We start from the raw sequence: 26246 nt of genomic DNA on the forward strand, positions 1-26246 counted from the left end.
CAATCCAACAGCTATAGCACAGAGCAGAGAGGCTTAACTAAGAGAAATCCATAAAGAATTTAGAAGTACAAAAATCAAAAAAGGAAACAACAAATAAACCCCACTCCAATTAAAAAAAGTAGCGAAAAATTTAATAAATAAAATATCAAAACAGAAATCCTTGGTGCGATTTCAAGCCAACCGCAAAGGAGCAAGGGGGCTAGATACTTTAGACAGGTTTGTACTAGTCAATGATTTTATCTTTAAACTTACTCTCTGAACTAGAAGTCGAAATCTTTCAGTGGGGCAAGGTTGCGGATTGTATCCAAGTAGGTCCTCTCAAAGCCAGATAGCCATTGGATGAAGTCCAGCTGAAATCGTTGGTTTTGGCAAGAAAAACTTGGAACTGGTAAAATTTTAAATTCATACCCAGGAAAGTTCTCTCATCAGTCTGATAGTTTTGGTGCCTTCGTTTGCCAAGATTTCTACGTTTGGGCGATTTCTCTTTTTAGGAGCTGAGAATCCTACAGCAAGGCTGCAGGCTGCATCTAGGAAGGCCTTGCAGAACGAAGTTGGTCCACTGAACAGGTTTTTCGAAGGGTAAAAAGCTTTGAGCGGGACCAACTTTATTTTGTTTTCCAGAGAGGTTGCAGATGGATATTGTGGTGGTCCTGGTCTTCTGGAGGTATGAAACTGCATTCTGCAATATTTTCAAGTCTAGACTTTTCGGAGATTTCAGAACAAGTCTTTCGGGGATTAACTAAGGCTATCAAGACCTCAGGAATAGCACTTAGGGGTCAAGACTCACTCCAACCTAGGCAACCAGCAGGTTCCAGTCCTCTTCCAGCTGTAACTGGTTACTCCAGGAAAAAGGCTTTTTGCTCCATGAGATGACCTTGTAGCCACACAAGTCAGCCAACTGACCCTTGGAGTTCACCCCTTTGTCCTGGTAGATGTGGGAGCAGGCCCATACCCAGACCTTCAGGTCTCCTCACATGTCTCAAACAGCAGATGCAGTCCTTCATATCTTCCCCAGATCCAGAAACTGTTCTGTGAAACTGGTGGTGGGATCGTTTGTACAGTTGATTGACCAGAATGTGGGGGTGATTCCTGGACAATCTGTAACCAATGAGAAAAAAAGGCTTCCTGGGGCAACCATACCGTTATGTGAAGAACATCCTCTTTGCTTTAAAATCAACTGGACCAGAATGCAGTATTTCAGGGAGAATCCAGGATGTCACAGGTCTTCTGCCGTTCGACGGAGCTTGGATGCCAGGCATGAGGTGTACTTAGGAAAATGAGCAGTCCCTCCCTCTGGGCTGATGCCCAATTGGCTACCCAGCCGTTAAAGATTAATGGCTTTTCCTGCCTTAGATCCCCCTTACACTAAACAATTTATTAGCAGCCTACACCAGTTTCCCTTTTAAGTTAACCCCTCCCATGCTGGTGACGAACCCCAGCCGTCACGCCCCGCGGTGGGCGTGTGCTGATGACGGCTGGGGTTCGTCACGGCCCCGCCCTGTTCGTTTGTTTACCGAACAGTGGAAAAATCGCGGCCGCAGCGAAGGGGTTAATGGAGTTCCTGACACCTACACAGAATCACCTGCCCCACACCAAGCCTAGGCTGTCAACAAGTCCAGGCCATTGTCCTGCTTTGGGAGCAGTTTTGACACCTCATAAATGGTCACAAACTGACAGTGCAGCTGCTGGCAGGCTAATCCAACCTAGACTCCAGGAGCAGTTGCGGGGGGGGGGCTGGAGAGGGGGTTCGCTTTCAACTGCACTATTGAACTGAATTTTTAAGAAACATTACGAATAGTGGTTGAACTATTTATTTTAGCGTGTCCTAAACCAGAGCGAGCTACATTAACAAGTGTACTCTAGTTTTCCTCTAACGACAGCCAGAGCCTTCCACAGTGAAAAAAGCTTTTGGGGTGCTGTCACTGCAGGCACACTGTAGCATACAATTTCCAGGTCTCAATGTAAATGCCATGCACCCTACCTTGTGGGCTACAAAGCCTATTGTTAGAAATGGGATTTTTGGCAGGCTAGGGCATGTGCCAACCCCAGGCAGAAACCCTCACTCAAGTCAAGATAAGGGAGTTACACTCCTAAAATAACCCCTGCCCACCCCCTTGGTAGAGTGGCACGAGCAGTCAGGCTTATCTTAGAGGCAGTGTGTAAAGCATTTGCATATAACAAACAGTAATAACGTGTAAGCACTACAAAAGGACACCACACCAGTTTAGAAAAATATCCAATATTCTTATATACTTAAGACAAGACCAAAAACGATAAAAATCCACAATACAGTACTTAACTCTCTCCATGCCGTCATGAGCCACGGGCGGCGTGTGCTCATGACGGCGTGGAGCCGTCATCAACTGCCGCTCAGCCCACGCTCCACCGGTTTGACACTAATTCCCTGCCGAATTAGTGAGTGGGCGGGGTCATGATGGCTCCGCAGGGTCATGACGGCTCCGCAGGGTCATGACGGCTCCGCAGGGTCATGACGGCTCCACGCCGTCATGAGCACAAGCCGCCCGTGACTCATGGCGCCGTAGAGCAGTCATGAGTAAGGGAGCGCCACGCCCACCCCCTAGCCCCGTCCGCGCCGTGGCCAAATTCGCGAAGGCAAAGGGGCTAAAAATCTTCAATTATCAAAACATGCTTGAAAAATAGTTCCTTGATGTCGATAGCTTTGTCCGGGGATATTAAGGTGTCGTAAGTAAACAAATCCGAACAGTTCTGGCTGACCCCGGCGTCGCGGGCCTGCTACCGTGTTGGGAAGATCCACAAACAGTACCTTTTAGAAATGCAGGGCATCGGAGACCTCTCGTTGAGCTTCCGAAAGCACGGCGTCCGCAGGCGTCGGTTACGGAGGTCAGTGAGGAGTCGTCGGGACCCTTGAAGTCACAGGTGTTGCAGGTCAATCTCCTCTCTGTTGGAGTCAGGAGCGCTGACGTCGGCAGGCGTCGGGTGCTGCAGTGCGAAGTGCAGCGGTGCGGTGCCCTCAGGTCGCGGTGCGAGCAGCGGCTCTGTGGTGGCGTCAGATGCCGTCGTCGGTTAGACCAGGGTCGAGGTGCAAGATGAAGGTGGTGCTCGTTACAGTGCTGGCAGGTCATGGTGCAAGCAGCGTCGTCGTTGCTGAAGCCTTGTTGTCAGCTGATGAACTGGAGTCTATGGCACCTGCGTTGGTAGGCCAAGGCTGCAGTGTGGGATGAGGGCGGTACGTCGTGTAACGATACGAGCGGTGCCCTCGAACCACGGTGCAAGCAGCAGCGTTCATTCCAGCGGGGAGCGTCGTCGTCGGGAGGCTAAGGCGTCGTGAATCGAGCGGAGTGCGGTGCCCACAGGTGGGGGTGCGAGAAGCGGCTTGGGGTCGGCGTCAGTAGGCGTCGTCGGTGAGAACAGGGTTGCGGCGGCGCCCTCTGCGGTGCCAAGGCGTTGTCGTGAAGCGAAGCGGCGTGGGGTGCGTTGCCCACAGGTCGAAGTGCGAGCAGCGGCTCAGTGGCAGCGGGCAGTGTCGGTGAGACCGGGGTCGCGGTGCGATGTTGCCCTCTGCGGTGCCTTCAGGACACGGAGTCGGCAGCGGCGTCGTAGACGTCATAGAGTTGCTTTTCTTCTGTTGCAGCATAAAAACACACAGTCCCCAGTGCTGAGGGCAGAAGAGTTTGAAGTCTTTGCGGTTTCTGACACTTCTTGAACAGGGGGCAGGCTCTACCTCCAGCCCTTGGAGAGACTCACAAAGTAGATCGCAGAAAGTCAAGTCCAGTCCTTTCACTGCCCAAGACAGAAGCAGCCACTCCAGGCCAACACAGCAAAGTGGTAGTCCCTCCTCACAGCTAAAAGTGGTATTTTCAAACACAGAATGTAAAAATCACCTTCACTAAAAGATGCATCTTTAGATTCTGAGTTCAGGCATGCTAAACTTTATTTTCCTAACAAATTCCCCGGGCCAGTTTGGTCTATAAGATGTTATAAACAAACTTCCCATTCTGTCCTATGGGGAACAGGTAGCCTTGCAATAGTGAAAAAAGAAATGGTCTGTAATTCACTATCAGGACATGCCACACACACCAGGGCATGTCCTACCTTTCACATATGCTGCACCCAGCCCAGAGGTACCTTGGGCCTACCTTAGGGGTGACTGACATGTAGAAAAGGGAAGGTTTAGCGCCTGGCAAGTGGGTGCACGCGCCAAGTCGACATGGCAGTTACAAACTGCGTGCAGACTCTGCAATGGCAGGTCTGAGTTTCCTTTTTAGGGATACTCACGTGGTTGGCACAATCAGTGCTGCAGACCCACTAGTAGCATTTGATTTACAGGCCCTGGCACACTCAGTTCACTTTACTAGGGAAGTTAATCAAATACTCAATCATGGAAACACCAATCCATAACACGATTTATACAGAGAGCATATGCACTTTAGCAATGATTACTATACCAAAGCAAGGTATAGTGTGTACAGAGTCCAGTGGATCCCCAGTGGTTTTTAAGAGGTTAAAGTAGGCAATACTCATGCTCTCTTTTGTGGTAGTGTGAGCAGGCAGTTAGGCTTAGCAGAGGACTGTGTTAAGCATTTGTTGTATGCACTCAGACAAGAAATGATTACACACACTCATGACTAAATCCAAGACCAATTGTTTGTAAAAAAAGACTACGTTTTGTATGTTTATTACTTAGAAACAAAGATACTTTGTTGCAGTAAAATAAGTTTTGCAATATCAATGTTTCAATATAAAAAGTGTAGAAAGTGCATCTTTCAAGCAGTTCAATGTTACAGGAGAGAAACAATAACACACTTTTGCAGGTAAGTACACGACTTACAATTCCAGTCTTTTGGTTTTAGTATCAACACTGGGCAAGGGTCAGATAAAGGTAAAGACTGCACTACCAGCGGAACTGGGGCGGCCACGCCTAGTTCAAATTTGGTCACTGGGGCTCAATGTTAATCAATGGAAACTGGGGACACTCAAAGAGGTGCCTGTTGAAAGTAAGTAAAATTAGACTTGGGGGTCAATCTCTGGGGATTTAGACCAGCATTCGGGGGTGGGGGCAAGAGGCAGAACCAAACACAACCTCAGCGGCACGCAGGCGGCTGGGTGCAGAGTGCCAAGACAGGGTCGGATGCCCAATGCCAATCCATGGAGAATGAAGATTTCAAACAAAGGCTGCAGGCAACGACCAGGAAGGTGGACGAAGGGAACCCGTGGTTCTGGAGGCAAATGGGGATTCTTAAGAACCCAGGGACACAATCAGAGGAGCTCTCCAAGGCCTGGGGGCTGCAGGGGTGTCTTTGGACATCGGAAAAGTCTTACCAGAGCCGAGGCAGTTGGGGTACCCTAAAGGCTGAGGCTGCAGGGAATGTTGTGGAGTCACACTGAAGTGGGCTCAAACTCAGGACAACTGGGGAACCTTCTAGGGACAGGTAGCCACTTTGACTCGGGCCGGAGGCGTCCGATGTAGAGGTAGGTCCGGAGGTCTGATTGTGCAGTTCAGCAGGGCACTGGAGATCTTGGTGTTGGTTTCTTTGTGGATATGGCTGCTGTCCTCAAGAGTTCTTGTTCTTTGGGGAAAGCAGGCAGTCCTCCCAGGGTTTTGGAGGTCGCTGGGCCGGCAGGACGAGTTGATTTTTGGAGCAGGTTTCTTAGAGGGCTGCAGGCAGGCCGGTAGGGCTGGGGCCAAGTCAGTTGTGATCTGGATCTTCACTACTGGGATGGCTTTTCGGTCCTCCTTTAGGTTGACAGGAATCTAAGAATCATGGTTCAGGGATGCACCTAAATACTCAATTTAGGGGCGTTGCAGGTGCTGAAGGTAGGAGCCAATGGGTTGCTTACCTTTAGGCTGACTACACCCTCTGTATGTCCACTTCCTTTGGGGAGGGGGCACACCCCGAATAATATTGGCTGAACACCTCACAAACAATATGGAAGATTTCCAAAGAAGGGAGTCACTTCAGCTCAGGACACCTTTGGGTTGTTCCTGGCTGAGGGGACACACATCTCCTGTGTACTAATTTTCCTGCTGGCCTTGCCTCCAAAAGTGGGGCTTGGTCAGGAGGGCAGACATCTTCACTAGCGGGAGAGGGCATGGCAGTCATAACAAAGGTCAGGAAGCCTTTAAGGTTTAGCGCCCTCGAATCCTGTTCCTGCTTAGGGGTAGGAGTGAAGCTCCTCCACCAGGTCTCTTAGGGTGGCATAATACATGCTACAGCCCTTAGAGACCCTCTCTGGTCACAATGCCATTGGTAGCACTGGTACCTTTTACAAAGGGCTTATATGTGGGCCAGGGGTGTGCCCATTGTGGAAACAAAGGTACAGTTTTGGGAAAGAACACAGGTACTGGGAGTCTGATTAGCAGAAACCCAGTGCACATTCAGTCAAAGCTACATTCAGAGTCAGCCACAAAGTGGGGGTAATCATGCTGAAAGGAGTACGTTCCTTCAGTGATTTTATCCCAAAAGGTAAAACCTTGAATTGGAAGTGTATCTTGTCCACTAGAAACCTTAGGAATTGTATGGTTCATTGGCTTGGGAAAGTAAGCAGACTTGCAGTTTATGGCTACCATGTTGTCCCCTTTCCATAGAAGAGGAATGACTTCTTGAAGTGATGTCATCATGAATTTGTGTGTTTTTATTGACTTGTTTAGTGTTCTTTGATCTAGTTTTGGTCTTCGTTTTTAGTCTGGTTTTCCTACTAGGAAATTAGCTTTTCCATTAGATGTACTAATTCTAAACCTTACTTGCTTAACAGATCTTTTAGTTTGTCGTAGTCAATGTTCCTCTCTTTTGAGACTGTACTTTTCAGTGGTACTGTCGAAGGTGGCATTGTCCACTACATGCAATAACCATGTCTTATGATATTAATAACTTTCTCCATTCATCTGGAAATCCTCTGATTCTTTCTCTCAACAGTTACTTGTGTAGGAGGGTACTCTGTGCAGTAACTTTTTTGCCCGAGTCCCCCTCTTGGAATACCTCATCTTCTAAGTCTACGAAAGGGATACCTTCTGCTATACTGCTATTGTGATAGTGTTGTGTGACTGCTTCCTTTGCTGAAGGCCATATATGTAGTATGCGGCTGTTAGGCTCCTTATGTGGGTTCTCTTTTTCTATGTGCCTTGCCTTATCTGAAAGTTCCCTTGTATTTTATGGCTCGTACAACCTAGCAGTCTAGTTATTTTTCTTCATGCGCTGCATATCTGCATCAATTGTCGCTCCAAAAAGGTTGTCCTCTGTGAAGGGCATATTTATTATTGCTGACTAAACCTCTTGCTTAAACCCCAAGATCTTCATCTAGGCATGTCTGTGAATTGTGGTAGCAGTATATAGCTGCCTACGGGCTTTATCTGCTGAGTCCAATTCTGATTTGAGGCATGTGTTGGTGATTGTCTTGCCTTCTTGCAGCACATTATTCACCCTTTTGTTGTCCTCCTCCGACAAGGTGTTGAATGAGTTCTTCCATCCCATCCCAGTGATGATAAACATATTTTTTGAGCAGGACATTCAAATTGGCAATACGCCATTGACTTGCAGCAGACCCCTTCATCTTTCTGACCTTCATTTCTACCCTCTTGCTTTCCTTGAAGAAAAGGGGGACCATCAATGTTGGGAGTGTTAATTATCCTGCTTGCTGTAGCCATGAGGAAGTGAGCTGGCAAGTTTCCTCCGATGTAGGGTGAATCCTTTGAGCAAAAGGAAAACGCTACTTACCAGTATGCATCTGTTCTCGGCATGAGGAGCTGTAGAATCATATGCTTTTGCATAGATCGCCATCTAGTGTTGGTTCCGGATGTTTGCACTTTGTTTTTCTACGGAGAAGTCTTTTTAGTCACGAAGTAGGTGACTCCTCCCTTAGGTGATAGTGCGCATGGACATCGACTCCATTGTTAGATTGTTTTCAAGCAGAAGGTGATAATAGAGCCAGTAAGAGTAGTTAGAAGTAGATGTCCATGAATGTATGCATCTAATTAAGATATAACTGCAACAGGTATAGGTACCCGGGGAGGCGGGTGGGAGCAAATGATTCTACAGCTCTACATGCCGAGAACAGATGCATACTGGTAAGTAGCTTTTTCCGTTCGAGGCATATGAACTGTAGATCACATGCTTTTGTATAGACTATATAGCAGGTATCTCCCAAAGCGATGGTTAACCTGTAGCTGTTGCAGTAGTCTGAAATAGTGCCCGTAAAACTGCCTAGCCCACTCTAGCTTGTTGTGTTGCCAACACATCCAATGAGTAATGTTTTGTGAATGTGTGAAGAGTACACCACGCTACAGTTACTTTATGTCGTGTATTGGTATATTCCCTGGGAATGCCATAGAAGCCCCCAGTTTACGTGTAGTGTGCCCTTTAGGGGGAACTGGCAATGTTCTTTTAGACTTTGCATAGCATATTTGAATACACTGAACAATTCACCTTGCAATACCTGATTTTGATATGGCATTGCCCTTGTGTGGTGGAGCAAAGGCTACAAAAAGTTGATTGGTGTTACGGAAAGGTTTTGTCCTTTCAATGTGATACAGCAGTGCTCGTTTGACATCTAGTATGTGTAGAGCACGTTCTGCCACTGAATCTGGTTGAGGAAAGAAAACCGGTAACTCAACCGATTGATTAATGTGAAAGGCAGAAATTACTTTAGGAAGGAATTTAGGGTTGGTTCGCAGAACCACTTTGTTTTGATGCATTTGCAAAAAGGGTTTTTCTATGGTAAATGCCTGGATCTCACAGACTCGTCTGAGTGATGTGATAGCAACTAGAAAAGCCACTTCCCTTGTAAGAAATTGCAGTTCACATGTGTGCATGGTTCAAAAGGTAGACCCATGAGTCTGGTGAGAATAATATTGAGATTCCACACTGGGGCAGGTGGACGTCTCGGTGGAATAACTCTTTTGAGTCCCTCCATAAATGCCTTAATGACAGGTAATTGAAAAAGAGACAGATGCTGCCTATTTGCTAAGTGTTGCAACCGGCTACATCCCCTGTAAATCAAACAAAGTACACGTTTTTTACATTTTCAAACTGTTCTATATTCAGCAACTTATTACTGAAAAGTATTTTAAGCTTACCTGTGCCAGTCTGGCTTGGTTCTAAAAATAAACAGAATATTTTTTTATGCAAAAACAATTGGCCTAGAGTTCAGTTCATGAGTGTGTGAATTAATTTGCTGACTGAGTGTGTACATCAAATGCTTAACACTGTCCTCTGATACTGCCTTACTGCTCGACCACTCTACCACAAATAGAGAGTAAGGTTCTATCTAACTCACCTCTGCCTACCTCTGGGATCATCTGGATTCTATACACACTATACCTCATTTTGGTGTAGTATATATAGAGCCAGTTTCCTACATAGTGGCAAGTAGGTTCTGTTGCACCTCAGGCTTAAACCCAGAAACTTTAAGCATTGCATGGCGTCTGATGAGCAACCTAGTATTAATTCCTCTGGCAGTTGTCTCAGTTGCTTAAAGACCACATCTAATAGAGGTGCTGGCAATTGGTTTCTCTGCTGAGGCAATCTCAAAAGCCTTCTTCCTATATTGCTCTGGGAGATGTTGGAGAAGCCCCTCCATTTCATCCCCGTGTGCCTGTCATAGTTGGACAGGAGACCAACGAAGTTCTCCATTGGTTTGCTGTTTGTGCTGCTCTCTTTCTTGCTGCATCAGTTTTATGCTTTATCTTGATAGGGGGGTGTTATCAACCCTTGGTGTTATAAGCCTTGACTTAACTGCGTCTTTGAAAATGCCCGGGGTGTGGCTCAGCATACCCTTTAGCACGGGTAGATATTGGATCGACCTTTGTGATAAGGTAAGTGTCTCAAACAGGAAGTCATCTTTCAAAGGTTTAGTGTGGAGCTGAGCCTTGTGGTAGCTAGAGGGCCTCTGTATGATGATATGTTATTTTGTGGTATCATCTGGAGGAGAGGGCTTTGCTGGGTACAGGTCAGGATCTGTATCAGTATGTGGGTCTGTATTGTAAGTTTCCCATAGGCCGACCTGGGGTGTATGAAGTACTGATGTCAGTCATCCCCTTTATCATTATCCCCCTGCTGGTGGAAGGCATGCATAGACTCCTGCGGAGAGTATAGTGTGTGGTGTGTGTGTGTGTGTGCGCATGTGTGTGTGTGCGCATGTGTGTGTGTGCGTGCGCGTCCAGGCGGTGAAGGTTGTGGTGAAACTGCCCGTGGAGCCATAGCTGGTGGCAATGATGGGTTGATGTGTGGTGGGCTTTATCATCTCTTTTAGCGTGCTTTAGAAGGCATTGTGGGTGTACAGTTTCTTCAAAACTTAAATGACTTTTGGCCTCTTTTTCTTTGACCTAAGAAGTGTAGTCAGGATGCGACCAGTAACTGGATATATCACCATATTTTCTGGACTAGAGTCAAGATGTTCTTGCAAACGCTGAAGCACAGGTTCGACAGTTCCAGTGTCATCTTTGCGTTTCAAATTGCTGTATGATTTTGGTTCTGAAACAGTTTTCGAGTTAGAGGGTTTTGGTGCTGTAGCTTTAGATGCCGATTCGCTTAGTTTAGTGCCTAAGATGTGTGATGTTTTGGGGCCAAAGTTTTCTACTCAGTATCTCGGATCGAGGGCAAGGATTGGTGCCTATGAGTCTTTCGACGCGGGCTGGGCGTGTTCTCTACAGCGGTTTGGTGCCGACCAGGGCATGAGGGCTTTGGTGGCTCATGTAAAGACTTTGGTCAATATACATGTACACACACACACACACACACACCCACCCACCCACAACTGCTGGCAGGGGACTTGGCAGGGTAGTGGGGGCACTGGTGTTCCTTGTGCGACACCCAACAAAAATAAAAAGCGGTGGGTGTTCCAACACCCATTATAATAAAAAAATATAGGGGATAAATAAATAAATGTTTGGAAAGAGGCACTTCTTTATTATTCACTGCTCCTAGCAAGGAATGTCCAATAATGCCCTGGGGCTTTTTTTAAACGCACATTGTCTTGCTTGCTGGTGCTGAGCAGGACCCCCCCCCCCTAGCAACATTAAAAAAAACAGTACGTCTCCTGAGCCATTTAAAACATGACCCCAGGCTAGCTTATCATATTTTCTTTAAAGTGCTCTGATCTGGAGCAGTATTCTCTACAGCTGGAGTGTGGGAACCTATAGTGTTTCTATGATTGCGATATGTGCCTTGAAAGATGTTAAAAAGACTCTAAGACAGGTTTGTGTTTTTTTAAAGTCTTAATACAAAATATTTTATGACAATCACTGTTAATAAAAATTGCAATGGGTGAATTTGTGAAACATACATGTGATTATTGTTAATGGTAACTTTTTTCGACAAACCCAATATGTCTCCTTTACATAAAAGCACACCCTTTATATTGTTACACAGTCAGCCATGCATGGGCCCTTAGCAAGGCCCTGATCCCCAACTCTCCCCTGCGGCCAGTTTCCAGCTGTGCCCGATTCCCTAGGCCCATCTCCCCGCAGCGCCCAACTCCCCGCAGCGCCCAATTGCCCGCAGCGGCAAGGCCTTGTGTCCAACCACAACCGAAGCACGGCAATGAACATCTTACTTTACATTACCAAAATGTAAAAATTCCCTGAAAAAAACAAGGTTAAAGTGATGTTATAGTTAGGTATAGTAATAATATATAACTTTGTATGAAAAATAAAACAACCTTAGCGAATAACTGAAAAAAACCATACATTTAAAGGGACGTTTAATTAGGTGAAAAAGTCAGTTAAAATGTACCATTTTAAACTAACAAAACCACTGAAATTCATCAGTTATAGTGATCTGAAGTAACTACAACTTGTGCCCTAAAGTAATTATAACTTGCGCCCTAGGCATGCACTGTCAATTGCCTCCTGTATTACATCACTCATGACCTGCTGGATTACATCATTCATAACCTCACAGCAACATCTGAAAGGAGATCATTGATGACAACACTGTGCATGGTGTAGCTACTTGTGATAACTAACTGATAAATGTCAGGGGTTTTGTTAATTTAAAACGGTATTTTTTAACTCATACTTTCAAATAACTATAAAGTCCCTTTAATCCTGGTTTTTTTCAGTGTGTGTGTGCGTGTGTGTGTATATATATATATATATATATATATATATATATATATATATATATATATATATATATATATATATATATATACACCATTTGTGGGAAGAAGTACGTTCAATTTTGAAATATCCAGACCTGTGTAAAATCAATCAAAATCCATACAGTAGAAAACCAATCACAACATGTACAATAGAAACAAATTTACATGCTGAACCTGGTCAGTTACATAGGATGTCCACATCCTACTGCAAATTCTCATGATACAGAGGTCTTTGAGATTAAAGACACAGCAAGTCTCACCTGTCGTTCGTGTTCCTGCTGCATCATCTTCTCCTGAGCTGCTCTTTTATCTGCCTTAACTGTAAAGACAGCCAGAAAAGTAGATTACGAATGCTGCTGTATTATAACAAAGACTAGCAGATTCAAAATAGTATGTGGGCTTACACTGCTTGTTTAGGGCTTTCTGCATGCGCAGCTTTAACTTTTCATGAGGTCTCAGCTTCAACTGGGGAAGAAAAAAAAATCAGAAGACTAATGTGAAACAGTCTGCTACCTCAATAATGTTTGGTTGGGAGGAGGAGGCAACAGTTGTGCAGGATATCTGCTGGAACTTTTCAGCTAAAAGAAAGATAGTTTTCAGACAAAATCAAGCAACACTGTTGACAATCATCACAGACCACACCCTTTTCTGACTATGAAAAAGCTTTCATTCAATACAAGCACACGATGCTCACCATTGCAACAGGAAAGTTTAGCCATTGTCATAGTTCTCTTTACAGTGCGTACCCCTTCCATTAGAGGTACATATGAAAATACATTATATAAAAGGGTTTGAACACGTGAACAAAGCTATACCAGTGCTTCACGAAAACCCTTAAAATATGCTTTTATGATGAATAATGCAGCCACATGCACAGCCAGCCTGAATTCTGATGGTTGGTTACTTTGAATGAAATTCTACATAATAATGGCTTGCCACATCAACTAGTCATTTGACATTGTTCGGTGTGTAGGCCTATGGCCCTTAAACACTAGTACTCTAGCATTCTTTCAAGATTCCGAATTACACTAATGAGTGAAATTTTTGCCTGGAAGTTACTTTCGGGACATTTAATTTTATCAACTTTGCAACAGCTATACGTAGTTTTGATATTCGAATATCAACAAGTTGTCAGGAACAGGGCCATGGACACTTCAGTTCTAGCCTCATACCTGCTGTCTGCCCTCAAAAACTAATCGTTGGAGCAAAACATGTGAAAAGGCAGTTTTCATAAAGATTATGTTTGGATGAGGATTCCTCCTTAAAACGTCAAATTATTCTTCTAGCTTACTATTGGTTTTAATTGTTAAAGCTATCTTTGTGGGCCTGAACTTTTAAAGCCAGGCTCACACCTCCTACGGTGAATTAAAGCTTGTGATCTGTGCTCAGATGTCTCAATTGTGAGCTGTTTTCCTTGGTGGTACAGTATACTTTTAATGTTACTACCTATTAATTCTTAGAAACGTATGGCATAGCTGATTAGACTTCAAAATCAAATCATTTGATTATAGATTGTAAACTAGTCATGTAGCATCTATTTACAATCAAAGCTTTAAATTCACTAGTCACTATGCACACTCGGTGTGTATTAAGCAATATGGAATCACTCGCACACTCCAAAACAACACTAGGTTTGTGCATGCCTGCTGTAAGAATGCAAGACTTCAATCAGCATATCTGGGACAGCTTGCTCATCCTGGAAGGCTTTGTGGATCAGCAAAGGAAGAACTGACATGGGCAGATTGGACGACTAGGAGTAATTCCTCAGCAGTAAACCCCCCCCCCCCCCCACCCCCCACCCCCAGACTTTGGTCCACAATTTGCCTGTAGATGAACTTGAATGCCAAAAGAAGCAGATCCAGTAGCATTGGGAAATCTCGATTTTGTCACCACAACCGGGCATCAATGTGGAAGCATCTTTGTAATTTTCCTCCTACCTTGCCAGTGTATTTTACTCATCACCCCTGTGCTTATTCGGCTTGGAGAGCAATTGACTGCCACTGAATAAGCTTAGGCTCTGTCCTTGGCTCCTTCCTGTTCATTATACACGTTATTTCTACGACATCTATGTTGGTTTAAATCCAGACCCCCAAATAATGGCCCATTCCTTGCAGACACACTTCAAACATATACTTTAGGTGGCGCCACTGCTAGCAGACACTGGATAACAGTGCAAGTTAAGTTGAAACCTCAGCAAGACCTTTTCTAAGGATTATTATCCAATGCAAGCAAAAACGATTCTATTGTTTCCTTCTAAAATATGACTTCCCTCTCCCTTTCTTTGTCCAACATCTGTGGGATCTTTTTTACATTATCTTGCATGCCACCTTCACCAGTCATAGTTTATATTTGTGCTTATATAGTTAGGGCTTTTTGAAGTTTATTACGCAAGCACAAACTTATTGGAGTTTCACAATTATTGGCCTATCTGTAGGTTGTGGAGTTTATTTATTTTCCTTAGCTAAACAATCAGCTTTTATGTTGGTTGAGATAGTTGGAGTTGAAAACGTGGAAGCATTTGGATGCCAGTGCATTTTTTGTTTAGCAGTACCTAAATGATGCCATGTTACTAAGTTACAAGCCTTTGGTATGTGTACACATACCGTAAAATTTTCTCACGAGACCCAACTCAAATAAAGTTCATGTAAACAAACTTCTTTTTTGGGCTGAATGTTCTATCGTGCAGAACCACAGGCACTCTGCCCCCGTTTTAGTACAGTTTCACACCCCTACTTTTATTTGAAAGTTCACTCTGCAGGAATGCTGCAGTGACCAGTGTATGGCGAAATGTCACATCAGTTCCATGTCAGTTTAAACATCTGTCTTAAATATTAAACAAACTATGGCCAAAATCTCATGCTAGATGGAATAACAAGAATAGAAAGTTTAACACTGTACACTCTGACCCACCCCACTCAATACCACCATCGGACAGCAGGCTCTCTGGATTTACACATAAAGTAATTGGCTTTGACTTGGAAGTATTTCAAGGTTTCAATACATTTCCTAAGTTCTGACCCATCCCCAAAGACCGAGACAAATAACAGAGCAATTCTAGAACCTAGGGTGATATGCCATCAGGCAAGATTGGTCTTAACACAAGCAAACGATGAACTCTAATTGGTCAAGATGTTGAGGCAATAAGGGTGTCGGAAAACTGGACCTTTTGTTTCGAGTGTGTGCTATCCAAGTATTCCACCTGCCAGCATTTCTTGAAAAAACAAACATCACATGGATATGTTTTCATGCAAGAGGTCTGTCCTCAAAATCAGCTGGGTGCTAAAGCATGTTTAAACTCATCATAGGCTGAAAGTCCGCAATCCAGTGTAACTGATTCTGTGAAGATGTGAATTAAATAGATGAGGTCTAAATTCTTACTGACTTTGGAAGCTCCAGTCTCCTTACAAGCAGCAGGTTCAGGCCTGTAGAAAGACAAGACAATGCATCACCGGTCTATGCCAATTACATTCAAAATTAAAACTTTAAGCTGATGACACATAGATAAATGTTAAATAGATACATGTTACAATCTTCAAAACACAGTCTGGAAAGAAAATTAAACACTCTACAGAAAGCATGGGATTAAGTGTCCCACATGTTCAGCTTCTGTTCAGTTTCTAGGGAAATAGCAACTAGACCCTGAATTCTAAACGGAACCAAGACAGACAGACCAGCTGCATTTTTTTTGTGCGTGAAAACTAACAGCAATACTGTCCAAACATTGACTGTATAGTAACGGATTAATTCTGAAGCTAAGAAAAGTCAAAACTTACAACAGATAAGGTTTCCAGAATTGTTTACGTTGAGATCACAATAAACATCACACGTGAAGAATGTTGATTTTTGGGAGCACCTAAAGGGCATCCAAAATGAACTGCATGCATTTCCTATACTCAGACCAAATTAATGAAGGAGTTGGAAAAGGAACGCCAAGAAATGCAATTTACTTCTCATCATACTCGTTGCTAGGGAGGAACATTTCATTTGTAAGAACATTTCTTAGATTAAACACTTACCCTTTGTCCTCCTTAGCCCTATATCTGCTATGTAGATTCAATCTGGGTGACAAACGGTTAATAAGCATACATTGGTTGTGGAACTTTTATCGGATTATAGGGTTTCTATCTCTAGAAATTAATTGGAAAAATTTGACAGAGATCACAGGTTCAGTGAAAATAATCACACTTCAAAGGTAAGCTTTGCCGTATAAACACCCCTAGCTTGAAAAAAAACCCTTGTAATATACAACTACAGCAAAACACTCTGCAGGCAATTTGTTCTTAATCTACTAGTACATCCTGTTTTTGATAGACTTCTAGCTGCAGTGTCCTCACTGTTTTAAAAACTTCCATCGTCGCTGGTGGTGCCCCTTGAGTGTCAACCTGAACTTTGGGGAACCTTGGGTCTAATCCCCCAAAACTCCATTCCTAAAACGATGAACTTGACACTTTTTTCCCCTCCATATGACTGTATGGTGGGTTTCCTCTGAAAAATCTGATGCGCAGTATCACTTACCTGATACTAAGTATACCTTGGTTCTAGAAATAAAATAACAATATAACAACTTTCTATACAAATAACTGGTCTGTATTCAGTCTGAGTGTGACATCATTTCTTGCCTGAGTGTGTACAGCAAATGCTTAACACTACCCTCTGATAAGCCTGACTGCTCAACCACACTACCACAAAAGAGAGTATGGTATTATCTACTTTAGTCTCTGCTGTATCTCTGGGGATCCACTGGACTTTGTGCACACTATACCTTACTTTGGTATAGTATATACAAAGCCAGCTTCCTATATGGTGGGTCTCAAGTAATAATAATAATAATAATGGGCACATTTGTAAAGCGCATGGTTACACTCGGCCAGTGTGTCCCCACGCTGCGGTGCAACTGCCCAGATTTCCGCTTCCGTCGCCTCCCACCCTAACTATCCCGAGGGAAAAGATACGTTTTTAGATTTTTCCTAAAACAACTCTCCTGGTCCTCCATCCGAAGACCGACGGGGAGTGCGTTCCAGTGGTGAGCAGCTTGCCGGCGAAAAGAGCGTCCGCCCATCCTAGCTCTCTTGACAGCAGGTACACACACCAGGCCCACCCCGCCTGATCTCAGCTGGCGTGTGGGGACATAGGGGGTAAGTAGCTCAGACAGGTACGATGGAGCAGTCCCCTGCATGATTCTATGACATACACACAATGCCTTGAATAGGACTCTTTCCCTTATTGGCAGCCAGTGCTGCCTTCGCAGAAGTCCTCCTCGGGTGCATCAGAACTAAGCGTGCTCCAGAGTTCTGCACCCCCTTGAGTCTAAGCTTACACTTAGTCGTCGCACCCAGATAAAGAATGCTACCATAATCCAGGCGCGACGTCACCAGGGCATGGACCATGGTCTTCCTGGCCGCTGTAGGCAGCATGTCCAAGGTTTTCCGAAGGACCTTCAAGACTCCAAAACAGGCACCTGCCACCCGCCTGTTTGGTAATCATAGGAAAGTTTGGGGTCCAACCACACCCCCAGATTCTTTGCCTAGGCACAGGGAGTGGGTGTAGTCCCCAAATTCTGGGGCCACCAAGCAGAAGACCATATCGACGGGGCTCTCCCCACCACAAGCACCTCCGTCTTATTGCCATTTTACTTCAGGCAGTTCATCGCCATCCACGCAGCCAGTTCTTGCAGGCATGCTATGAAGTTGGAGGCAGCTGTCTCCGGTGCCTGTGTTAGGGAGACTAACAGGTGCATATCATCGGCTTAGGACACAACCCCGATCCCAAACCCATCTGCAATTTCCGCTAAGGGAGCCACGTAGAGATTGAACAGGGTCGGGCTCAGGGTCGATCCCTGCGGTACCCCCTTTGTCTAAGCTTGATGACCTTTGAGTAATGGTCGCCCTGCTTCACCTGGAAACTGCGCCCAGACAAAAAAGATTTCAACCAGCTCAGGGCACTGCCCGAAACCCCTCCATTCCTCAAACACCTCACCAAAGTATGATGGGCTACAGTGTCAAAGGCGGCACTTAAATCAAACAGGATCAAGGCCGCCGTCTGACCTGCATCCACATATTGCCTGATGGTTTCAGTGGCAAAGAGAAAGGCTGATTCCGTCGAGTATCGCGCTGGGAATCCGGACTGGGTGGGTTGTAGGAGATTGGCTTTCTCAATATGTGCAGTCAGCTGCCCATTTACCACTTTTTCCGCCACCTTGGCCAAGTACGGCAAAAGGGAAATTGGGCGGAGATTTCCAGTTGCTCTGGGCCAATTTGAGGTTTCTTGGGGAGCAGTAGGACCACAGCTTCCTTCCAGTATCCTGGTACTGTACAGGTCCAGAAAGCGGTCTCCACCAGGTGTCTGATGTATGGCTCCAGAGTCTCCAAGCTCCCTCTCAACCTTTTCGGGGGTGCTGGGTCTCTGGGAGAGCCTGACTTCATACCACTACAGATTTTAATTAGCTGTTCCGGGGGGGACTCTTCAGCCCTTCTTCCTCCTCAGCCTGTTCTGTCTCCTCCGCCCCTCCTCTTCTACACAGGCGGAGTCAGGAAAGGTGGAGTATATTTTCTCCACTTTGTCGGAGAAAAAATCTGTCACCCAATTACATAGCTCTTCTGAGCCCACGACCGGCGCAGCTAATGTTGTTAAGGAGGATATCTCTTTATAAACCCTAAACAGTTGCCGAGTAGAGTTACTAGCCGATCCGATTCTCTCCAGATAGTATGCTGCCTTTGCTCTTCTGATAAGCCCATGATTGCTCTTCAGTGCCTCTCTATACTCCCCTCTGGTCCGGAAAATCTTTCCTCCAGCGCCTTTCCAGGCGTTTGCACACTGCTTTCGTCGTTCCCAAGGCACTCTAGTACCAAGGGGAAGATTTCTGAACTCTACCCGGTATTTTTAGTGACCAGGGGGCCGTGCTATCCAGGGCCTCTGTGATCCGTCTATCCATTTCCTGCACGCTTCTTCAGCATCTGTACCACCAGGCGGGCCCCCCAATAAAAGGGCATTACTGAACTGTCCCTGCGAAAAGTTCATCCAACTCCGGCACACTATGCCTCTTTTTACCATCTTCCGTTATTTAGGCAGTGTCATAGGGAAGGGGACCAGGAAGTGGTCTGTCCATGTAACAGGGAGAGGGGGTTAGACTACTATGTCCTCCCAGTTTGTAAACAGGGGATCCAGCAGATGTCCCTTAAGATGGGTAGGGGAGTTCGATCTTAGCCTAAGTTGTAGTGTGGCCATTTCCGGACAAAGCTCGCATGCCACAGTGCAGCCGGCGTCCTCAAAAAGCAGATTGAGGTCACCCAGCACCAAGAATTTCTCATACCGTAACACCGGTTGAATGAGGTAGTCCATCAAACTCGACGAGAAGTAGTTAGAGTGGCCAGGCGGTCTATAGATCAGGAGCCCCTTTACAATATAGTTCAGGCCCATCTTAATTCTAAAGGTCCCCACCTCACTATCGGCAATAACAATAGACTGCAGAGTGCATTGGATGTAATGGTTGTAAATAATAGCTACTCCGCCCCCTTTGCCGGACACTGTCTAATCTGGTGATCGCATAGCCCCTGGGTAGTGCCTCTAAGATCTCAGGCGCCGACTCCTCGTCCAGCCAAGTCTCAGTAAGAAACAGAATACCCACGTGACCATCTAAAAGTTGGCCATAGACCTCCAGTCAATATTTCCTGAGTGACCAGCAGTTTAACAAACAGCAGCTCAGCTTCGAGATTCCCTCCTCCACCTCCCTCTTCACACTAAATTTAAAAGGGCAGTGTCTACAGCCCCTGTTCTTGCTATTGACCGCTAAACTGTGTTTACACAGGTCCACAATAGGGGGACGCAAAGCGTAGAGATCCAGGGAACAATACTGACGCTTTGCTCCACCATAACCAGGGTTCTGGACGGGCGCAGACGGGCTTGCCTTTGGTGCACCTTCGGTGCACCAGCAGTGCACCCGCTGCGCATGTCTGCTGCGCGGTCGCTGGGACATCTCAATAAATAGCGGCCTGTTCCCCGCAACTAGACCGCTAACCGGAAGTGCCTGACTCAGGACACTGCAGTGCCAGAGGTAAGATTGCCCCCAACACTCGCCATACGCAAATGCCTAAAAATGCCACAGAGTTAAAATTGACTTCCGTTAACCAAGATTCCTATGCAGTTTAAAATACAGTTTTAAAATAAGTAGGCAGCCGGTATAGTCATCCAGCGGTAACAGGGCTCTGCCACCGCCCTACTCACCGCACCGTGACCTATGCGCCACACACCTTTATGCCTACCTGCTCCCCGCAACTAGACCGCTAACCGGTCAACCGGAAGTGCCTGGCTCTCCCTACCCCGCCCTCCCCGCAATGGTACTGGTTACCCCGTCGGTCCAGGGCGGGTAGGAGTGATGATTGAGCCCAGGACACTGCAGCCCCAGAGGTAAGATTGCCCCCAACACTCGCCACACGCACGTTTTAAAATAAGCAGGCAGCCACTATCGTCATCCAGTGGTAACAGGGCTCTGCCACCGCCCTACTCACCGATGATGTAATGATCAAACGAGAAAAGGTTGGACATCAAGCGTGCAAAACAGCCATCGTTTCTCAACAAGGTTTGTGGAAGGTGTGAAGGGAAGCCTGTGTTGCAGCCCAACAGATCTCAGTCGCAGGAACGTCCCTAGTTAGTACGAATGGTTAGATTTTGCCCTAGTGGAATTGGCCTTGATCCCACAGTGGTGGTTTCAATCGTGGCAATGGCATAGCACAGCTTCATGGACAGACTTGTATATCGGGATAAAGTACTTTTGCTCTTGCTGCCTATATACCCCACACACAGCTGGTTATCAGACTGGATCTCCCTGATGCAGTCAATATAAAAACCCTCATGGGGTTCAGCCAGTTTAGGCCCTACTTCCACTTTGTGGGATGCGTTGAGGGTAAAAGATGGGAAGGGTAAAGGGTTTCCCCCAGGTGTAAAGTGGTCACCAGCTTGGGAAAGAAAGCAGCTTAATCTTAAGTAACAACTTGTTAAGGACGAAGCATGTGTCAACTCCAACTGTGGAGAGGCTCAAAAGGAGAACCCATCAAATAAAATCAACACCAGAATCCCATTGGGCCATGACAAATGAGGTGGGTGAAAACATGTGTCAGACCCTTCAAAATTTCATGATCAGGGATGTGAGCAGGCATGGTTTGTGTGGAAGGCAGAGAAATGTTGACAAGACTTTAATGTATTCCTTGTCTGTGCCCAAAGCTACTTGGGTGACATACAAGCGCCCGTTGCCACGGAACAGTGTCCTCTTTGATATAGTCATTTATAGTGGAGCACGGACACTGGACCTTAACTTGCTCCCGGTCCCCCCCCTCTTGTTGATTGAGTGTGCCCAAAGCACAACACTTTACCAGTGATAACGCCAAGTGAAGTACCTCGAACTGGAGAGCCGTCAAAAGATCCACTACATTCTTTACTCATAGCCAACAAATCCATTCCATCTTACAGAGAAAACAGTCTTGGTGAAGGGACGACAAGCTCAAAGGATCACATGAACCACATTCAGTGGTTGGTGGAGGGAGCTCAGGTGCCTCGTCTCAATGTTCAGGCATACCTTGGAAACTCTAGAGACTGGGGTGCAGTAGTTGCCCTTCTGACTGGTAGATGGGCTCCACCCTGAGAAGACGACAGCGGGTGCCACAAAGAGAGGTCAAGAAGGCCCTTGCACCAGACACTTATCGCCAGTCCGGGCAATGAAAATGACTTGGGCGCAGTCCTGATGAACCTTCCACTGAACCAGAGGAATGTGTAATGAAGTGGAAAGTTCTACTTAAATGGAAACCCGTCCCCTAGGGCTCCGAATACTGGAGGGCGCCGAAATGTGGACAACAGGCCTTGCTGTAGGAAGCAAAGAGATCCACCTCCACCAAAGGCGTACCATACAAGGCAAATATGTTCTGAATCACCTGCAGATAAAGATAACATTTTTAGTCTGCAAGATGACACACACTGCTGGCCCTGGTACTCAGAGTGCAAAACTAGAAAGTTAGCAATCCACCAGATCCCATGCTGAGGTGCCCAAGCACACAACTCTGAACTACACAACAGATCCCACTTCTCCCTACATCGAAACACCGGTACCTCAGGTGTAATTGAATGCAGGATCAGTATATGGAAGTAAGTGCCTAGCAGAGGGATGCCATTCAGCCTTCTGCTTCCAGCACCGAAAGAAACTGACCCACAGGACAGCATCCTGAACTTCTCCTTGCAGCAGTAACTGTTCAAGATCTTGAGACCAAGGATGAGATGAAGACCCCTATTCCTTCTTTGGAACCGGTTACGAAGAATAACACTGTTCATGCACAGGAAGCAATTCCACCTCTATTCTGTAGCAGTGCTGACACCCCTGCTGCAGTATATGACAACGGTCTTCCGACTGAAAGGACTAGTGGGGAGAATCTGAGGAGGTAGGGCATCAGTTGGAAGGTTAAGGCATATCTACTTTTCAATAACCAGTAGGATCCATGGGCCAGATGTTATGACCTTCCAGGTCTGTAAAAAAGGAGGATACCCATCCTCCAACTGGTGGCACATGCTCCTTCAAGGGGAAGCTAAAGCAGCTTTGCAGGTGGGGTAAAGGCAGAAGAGGAGCAGGGCTGCTGAGCCTGCCTGTCGCTACTCTTGCCACTGTCTCTGTACTTTCAGAGCAGTGGTTGGTGCCGCTGGGGAGGCTAATAGGATTAGCGTTTTCAAAAGTGGATTCCCTTTGCGAAGCTTCAAAGCTTTTGACACTGCCTATAATACCTCGTCGGTGACTGTATGCTCAAAGATTGGGCTATACCCTCCCCATTTTGAAATTTCCCAAGGCTGCGCCTGATTTATCTCCAAAAAGATAGGCTTCATCGAAAGGCATGTCCAGCAAGATGATGTAGACATCCCATAGGCCCATCAACCTAAGACAATCATGTCTCCAAAAAGCTACCAGGTAGCCATAGCCTTAGCAGCACAATATGCACTATCTAGCAGAGCCCTAATGATGTTTTTGATCATCGTGGATAACCTACATGATGTGGTTTCCATGGTGTCCGGCAAATTTGGGACAATCATCGTAACCATGTCCCAAAGAGCATGGGTATATCGTCCCATGAGACAAGTTATATTACAAGAGCAAAGAAACAGGCCATCTGCCAAGAAAATCTTTTTCCCATGACCTCTAACTTTTTACATTTCCTAACACCAGGGGAACAGGGAAAGCTCCTAGATTCTGTGTAGTACATGATAATGCCTGCACAACTAGACTGAGAAGGATTGCACTATTTAAGAACAAAGGATCACATAGAGCCAGCCTGCATTTCCTGCCTACAATATAGTTTACTGAAGGGACTGATGTGTGCTTTTTCCCTAAAGCACAAGTTACTACTTGTGTAAGGATATATCTGTAAAAGACATTAGTTAATGCTAGATTCCTTACCTTAGACTATTCCCCAGGCGTCAGATTGGATCCGGAAAGTTTTCTGCTTAGCAGTACCCCTGAGCGCCGGTAGGTGGCATCATGCGGCTCCGTGTCCGTCACTGGCTTCGTACGCGCCGAGATGACGTCACGGAGACTACTTAGGCGCCACCCATGCGTGCTGACGTCAGTTCTGTACATGACTTTCCGCGCCGAAACGCAGAGCCATGTACGAAATTGACCATTGGAGCATAAAACTGGGGCCCTAAAAGGGGATGACCTTAACCCTAGTAATCGGCTCGCAGAACGGGGAGGATGGGTGGGGCGATAAGGAATCTATCACTAACTAATGCCTCTTACAGATATATTGTTACACAAGTAGTAACTTGTGCATCTGAAAGAGACACGTTAGTGATAGAATCCTTACCGTAGAATAGATACCACAGCAATGCCAACCCGAGCGGTGAGTGTGCGAACAAGATTACACCAAAAAGTCACAGAACGGTCAAAGAAGCAGGCTCTCCGAACCAGACTGTCAAGGCAGTAGTGCTTGGTAAACATGTGCAGCGAGGCCCACGTAGCTGCCTGACAAATATCCTGCAAGGGAGCACCGCGTCCCGAGGCAGTAGTGGCCGCAGTCGCCCTGGTCGAATGGGCACGCAGCCCCACAGGAGGCTCCTTCTTGGCCAAGGAGTAACATGCCTTGATGCACAAAAGAACCCACCGGGAAGAACAAGTTACTTACCTTCGGTAACGATATATCTGTAAGAAACAGTAGTTAGTATTAGATTCCTTACCTTAGAATATCCCCAGGCGTCAGTCTGGATCCGGAAACTTTTGCGTAGCAGTACCCCTGCGCGTCGGTAGGCGTCCCCTGCAGGCGTCCCCTGCGGCTCCGCGTCGTCGGCGTCGTGCGCCGTGATGACGTCGCTGGAGTATATAGACGCCGCCTCCGCGCGCTGACGTCAGTTCTTTGCACACAGCTTTTCCGCGCCAGAACACGCAGAGCCATGTGAGAACTAACACTGGTGCCATTTGAAACTAGGGCCCTGAAAGGGATGTCCTTAACCCTAGGTATCAGTTCGCAGAACGGGGAGGATGGGCGGGGCGGTAAGGAATCTAATACTAACTACTGTTTCTTACAGATATATCGTTACCGAAGGTAAGTAACTTGTTCATCTGAAAGAAACAGGTTAGTATTAGATTCCTTACCTTAGAATAGATACCCCAGCAATACCAACCCCGGTGGTGGGTCTGCGAACCAATACAATCCTACACCAGAAAGTCCTGGAGAACCGAACAGCCAAAGAAGCCGTCCCTCCGGACTTGACTGTCCAGGCAGTAATGCCTCGCAAAGGTGTGCAGCGAGGCCCACGTAGCCGCCTGGCAAATGTCCTGCAAAGGGACTCCCCGGCCCAGGGCAGTAGTAGCCGCCGTGGCCCGAGTGGAATGGGCCCTCAGCCCAACAGGAGGCTCCTTCCGAGCCAAAGAGTAGCATGCTTTGATGCACAGGACGACCCACCGAGAGATGGTTCGTTTCTGTACCGCCCTTCCCTTCTTCTCACCCACGTAGCCAACAAACAGTTGGTCATCCACCCGGAACTGGCGTGTGCGATCCATATAATATGAAAGCGCACGTTTTGGGTCCAGACGATGGAGCCGCTCTTCATCTTTTGAAGGATGCGGAGGCGGGAAGAAGGAGGGTAAGGTGATGGACTGCCCGATGTGAAAAGCAGAAACTACTTTGGGCAGGAAAGAAGGCCTAGTCCTAAGAACCACCTTGTCAGGATGGACGGACAAGAAAGGAGGTTTAACAGAAAGAGCCTGGAGCTCACTCACTCTCCTGGCAGAGGTCATGGCAACCAGGAAGGCCGTCTTTAAAGTGAGAAGACAGAGAGGACAGGAATGAAGCGGCTCAAAGGGAGCACACATCAAGAATGTCAGAACCAGGTTCAAGTCCCACTGAGGCATCACGAACGGAACAGGAGGATACATGTGCGTGATGCCTTTCAAGAATCTCAGTACAATAGGGGACTTGAATAAAGATGGCTGATCAGGTAGCCTTAAGAAGGCGGAAAGGGCAGAAAGGTAGCCCTTGATAGTGCCCAGAGCAGAGCCCTGCTGGGCAAGAGAAAGAAGGAAGAGGAGAACCTCGGAAAGAGGGGCAGAAAGGGGATCCACAGCCTTTGCTGTGCACCATGCCACAAATCTGTTCCACCGGCAGGCGTATACCGACTTTGTGGAGGGACGCCTGGCTGCCAGAATCACATCACAGACTTCAGGAGGCAAGTCAAATGGCCTCAACTGTCGCCGCTCAATCTCCACGCATGGAGGTGGAGGCTGGACAGGTTCGGGTGGAGGACCGTCCCCTGCTGCTGCGACAGAAGGTCCTCCTGAAGGGGCAGGCGGATCGAGGGACCGACTGACATGCTGAGTAGCTCGGGATACCAGTATCTTTGAGCCCAGTCCGGAGCCACAAGGATAACTTGGGCCCGGTCGCGCCTGATCTTCTTCAGCACTCTGGGCAGAAGTGGTATAGGCGGAAAGGCGTACAACAGACCGCAACTCCACTCGCGCCGAAAGGCGTCGCCGAGCGAGTGCCGTCTTGGAAACTCCAACGCGCAGAACTGATGACATTGCGCGTTCTCTTCTGTGGCGAATAGATCTAACCAAGGCTCTCCCCATTGCTGAAAGAGGCCGTTCGCCACATCCGAGTTCAGACGCCATTCGTGATCCACCGAGCACCGACGGCTGAGTTCGTCCG

At 46.6% G+C, this 26246-nt stretch overlaps 1 protein-coding gene across 20 annotated transcripts in view; it reads right to left on the bottom strand.

Moving 5' to 3' along the window:
* The window catches only part of CLASRP (CLK4 associating serine/arginine rich protein), a 739455-nt gene that overhangs the window by 238539 nt on the left and 474670 nt on the right, over nt 1-26246 (bottom strand). For all 20 annotated transcript variants that reach the window (XM_078660953.1, XM_078660959.1, XM_078660947.1 and 17 more), the window contains 3 exons: nt 15461-15500; nt 12483-12543; nt 12339-12397 (listed from right to left, as the gene is read on the bottom strand). In XM_078660953.1, the coding sequence (XP_078517079.1) occupies nt 12339-12397; nt 12483-12543; nt 15461-15500 (160 nt within the window). The remainder of the gene's footprint in view (nt 1-12338; nt 12398-12482; nt 12544-15460; nt 15501-26246) is intronic.

Source organism: Lissotriton helveticus, chromosome 9 (genome assembly GCF_964261635.1).
Source record: "Lissotriton helveticus chromosome 9, aLisHel1.1, whole genome shotgun sequence".
Classification (NCBI taxonomy): Eukaryota; Metazoa; Chordata; class Amphibia; order Caudata; family Salamandridae; genus Lissotriton; species Lissotriton helveticus.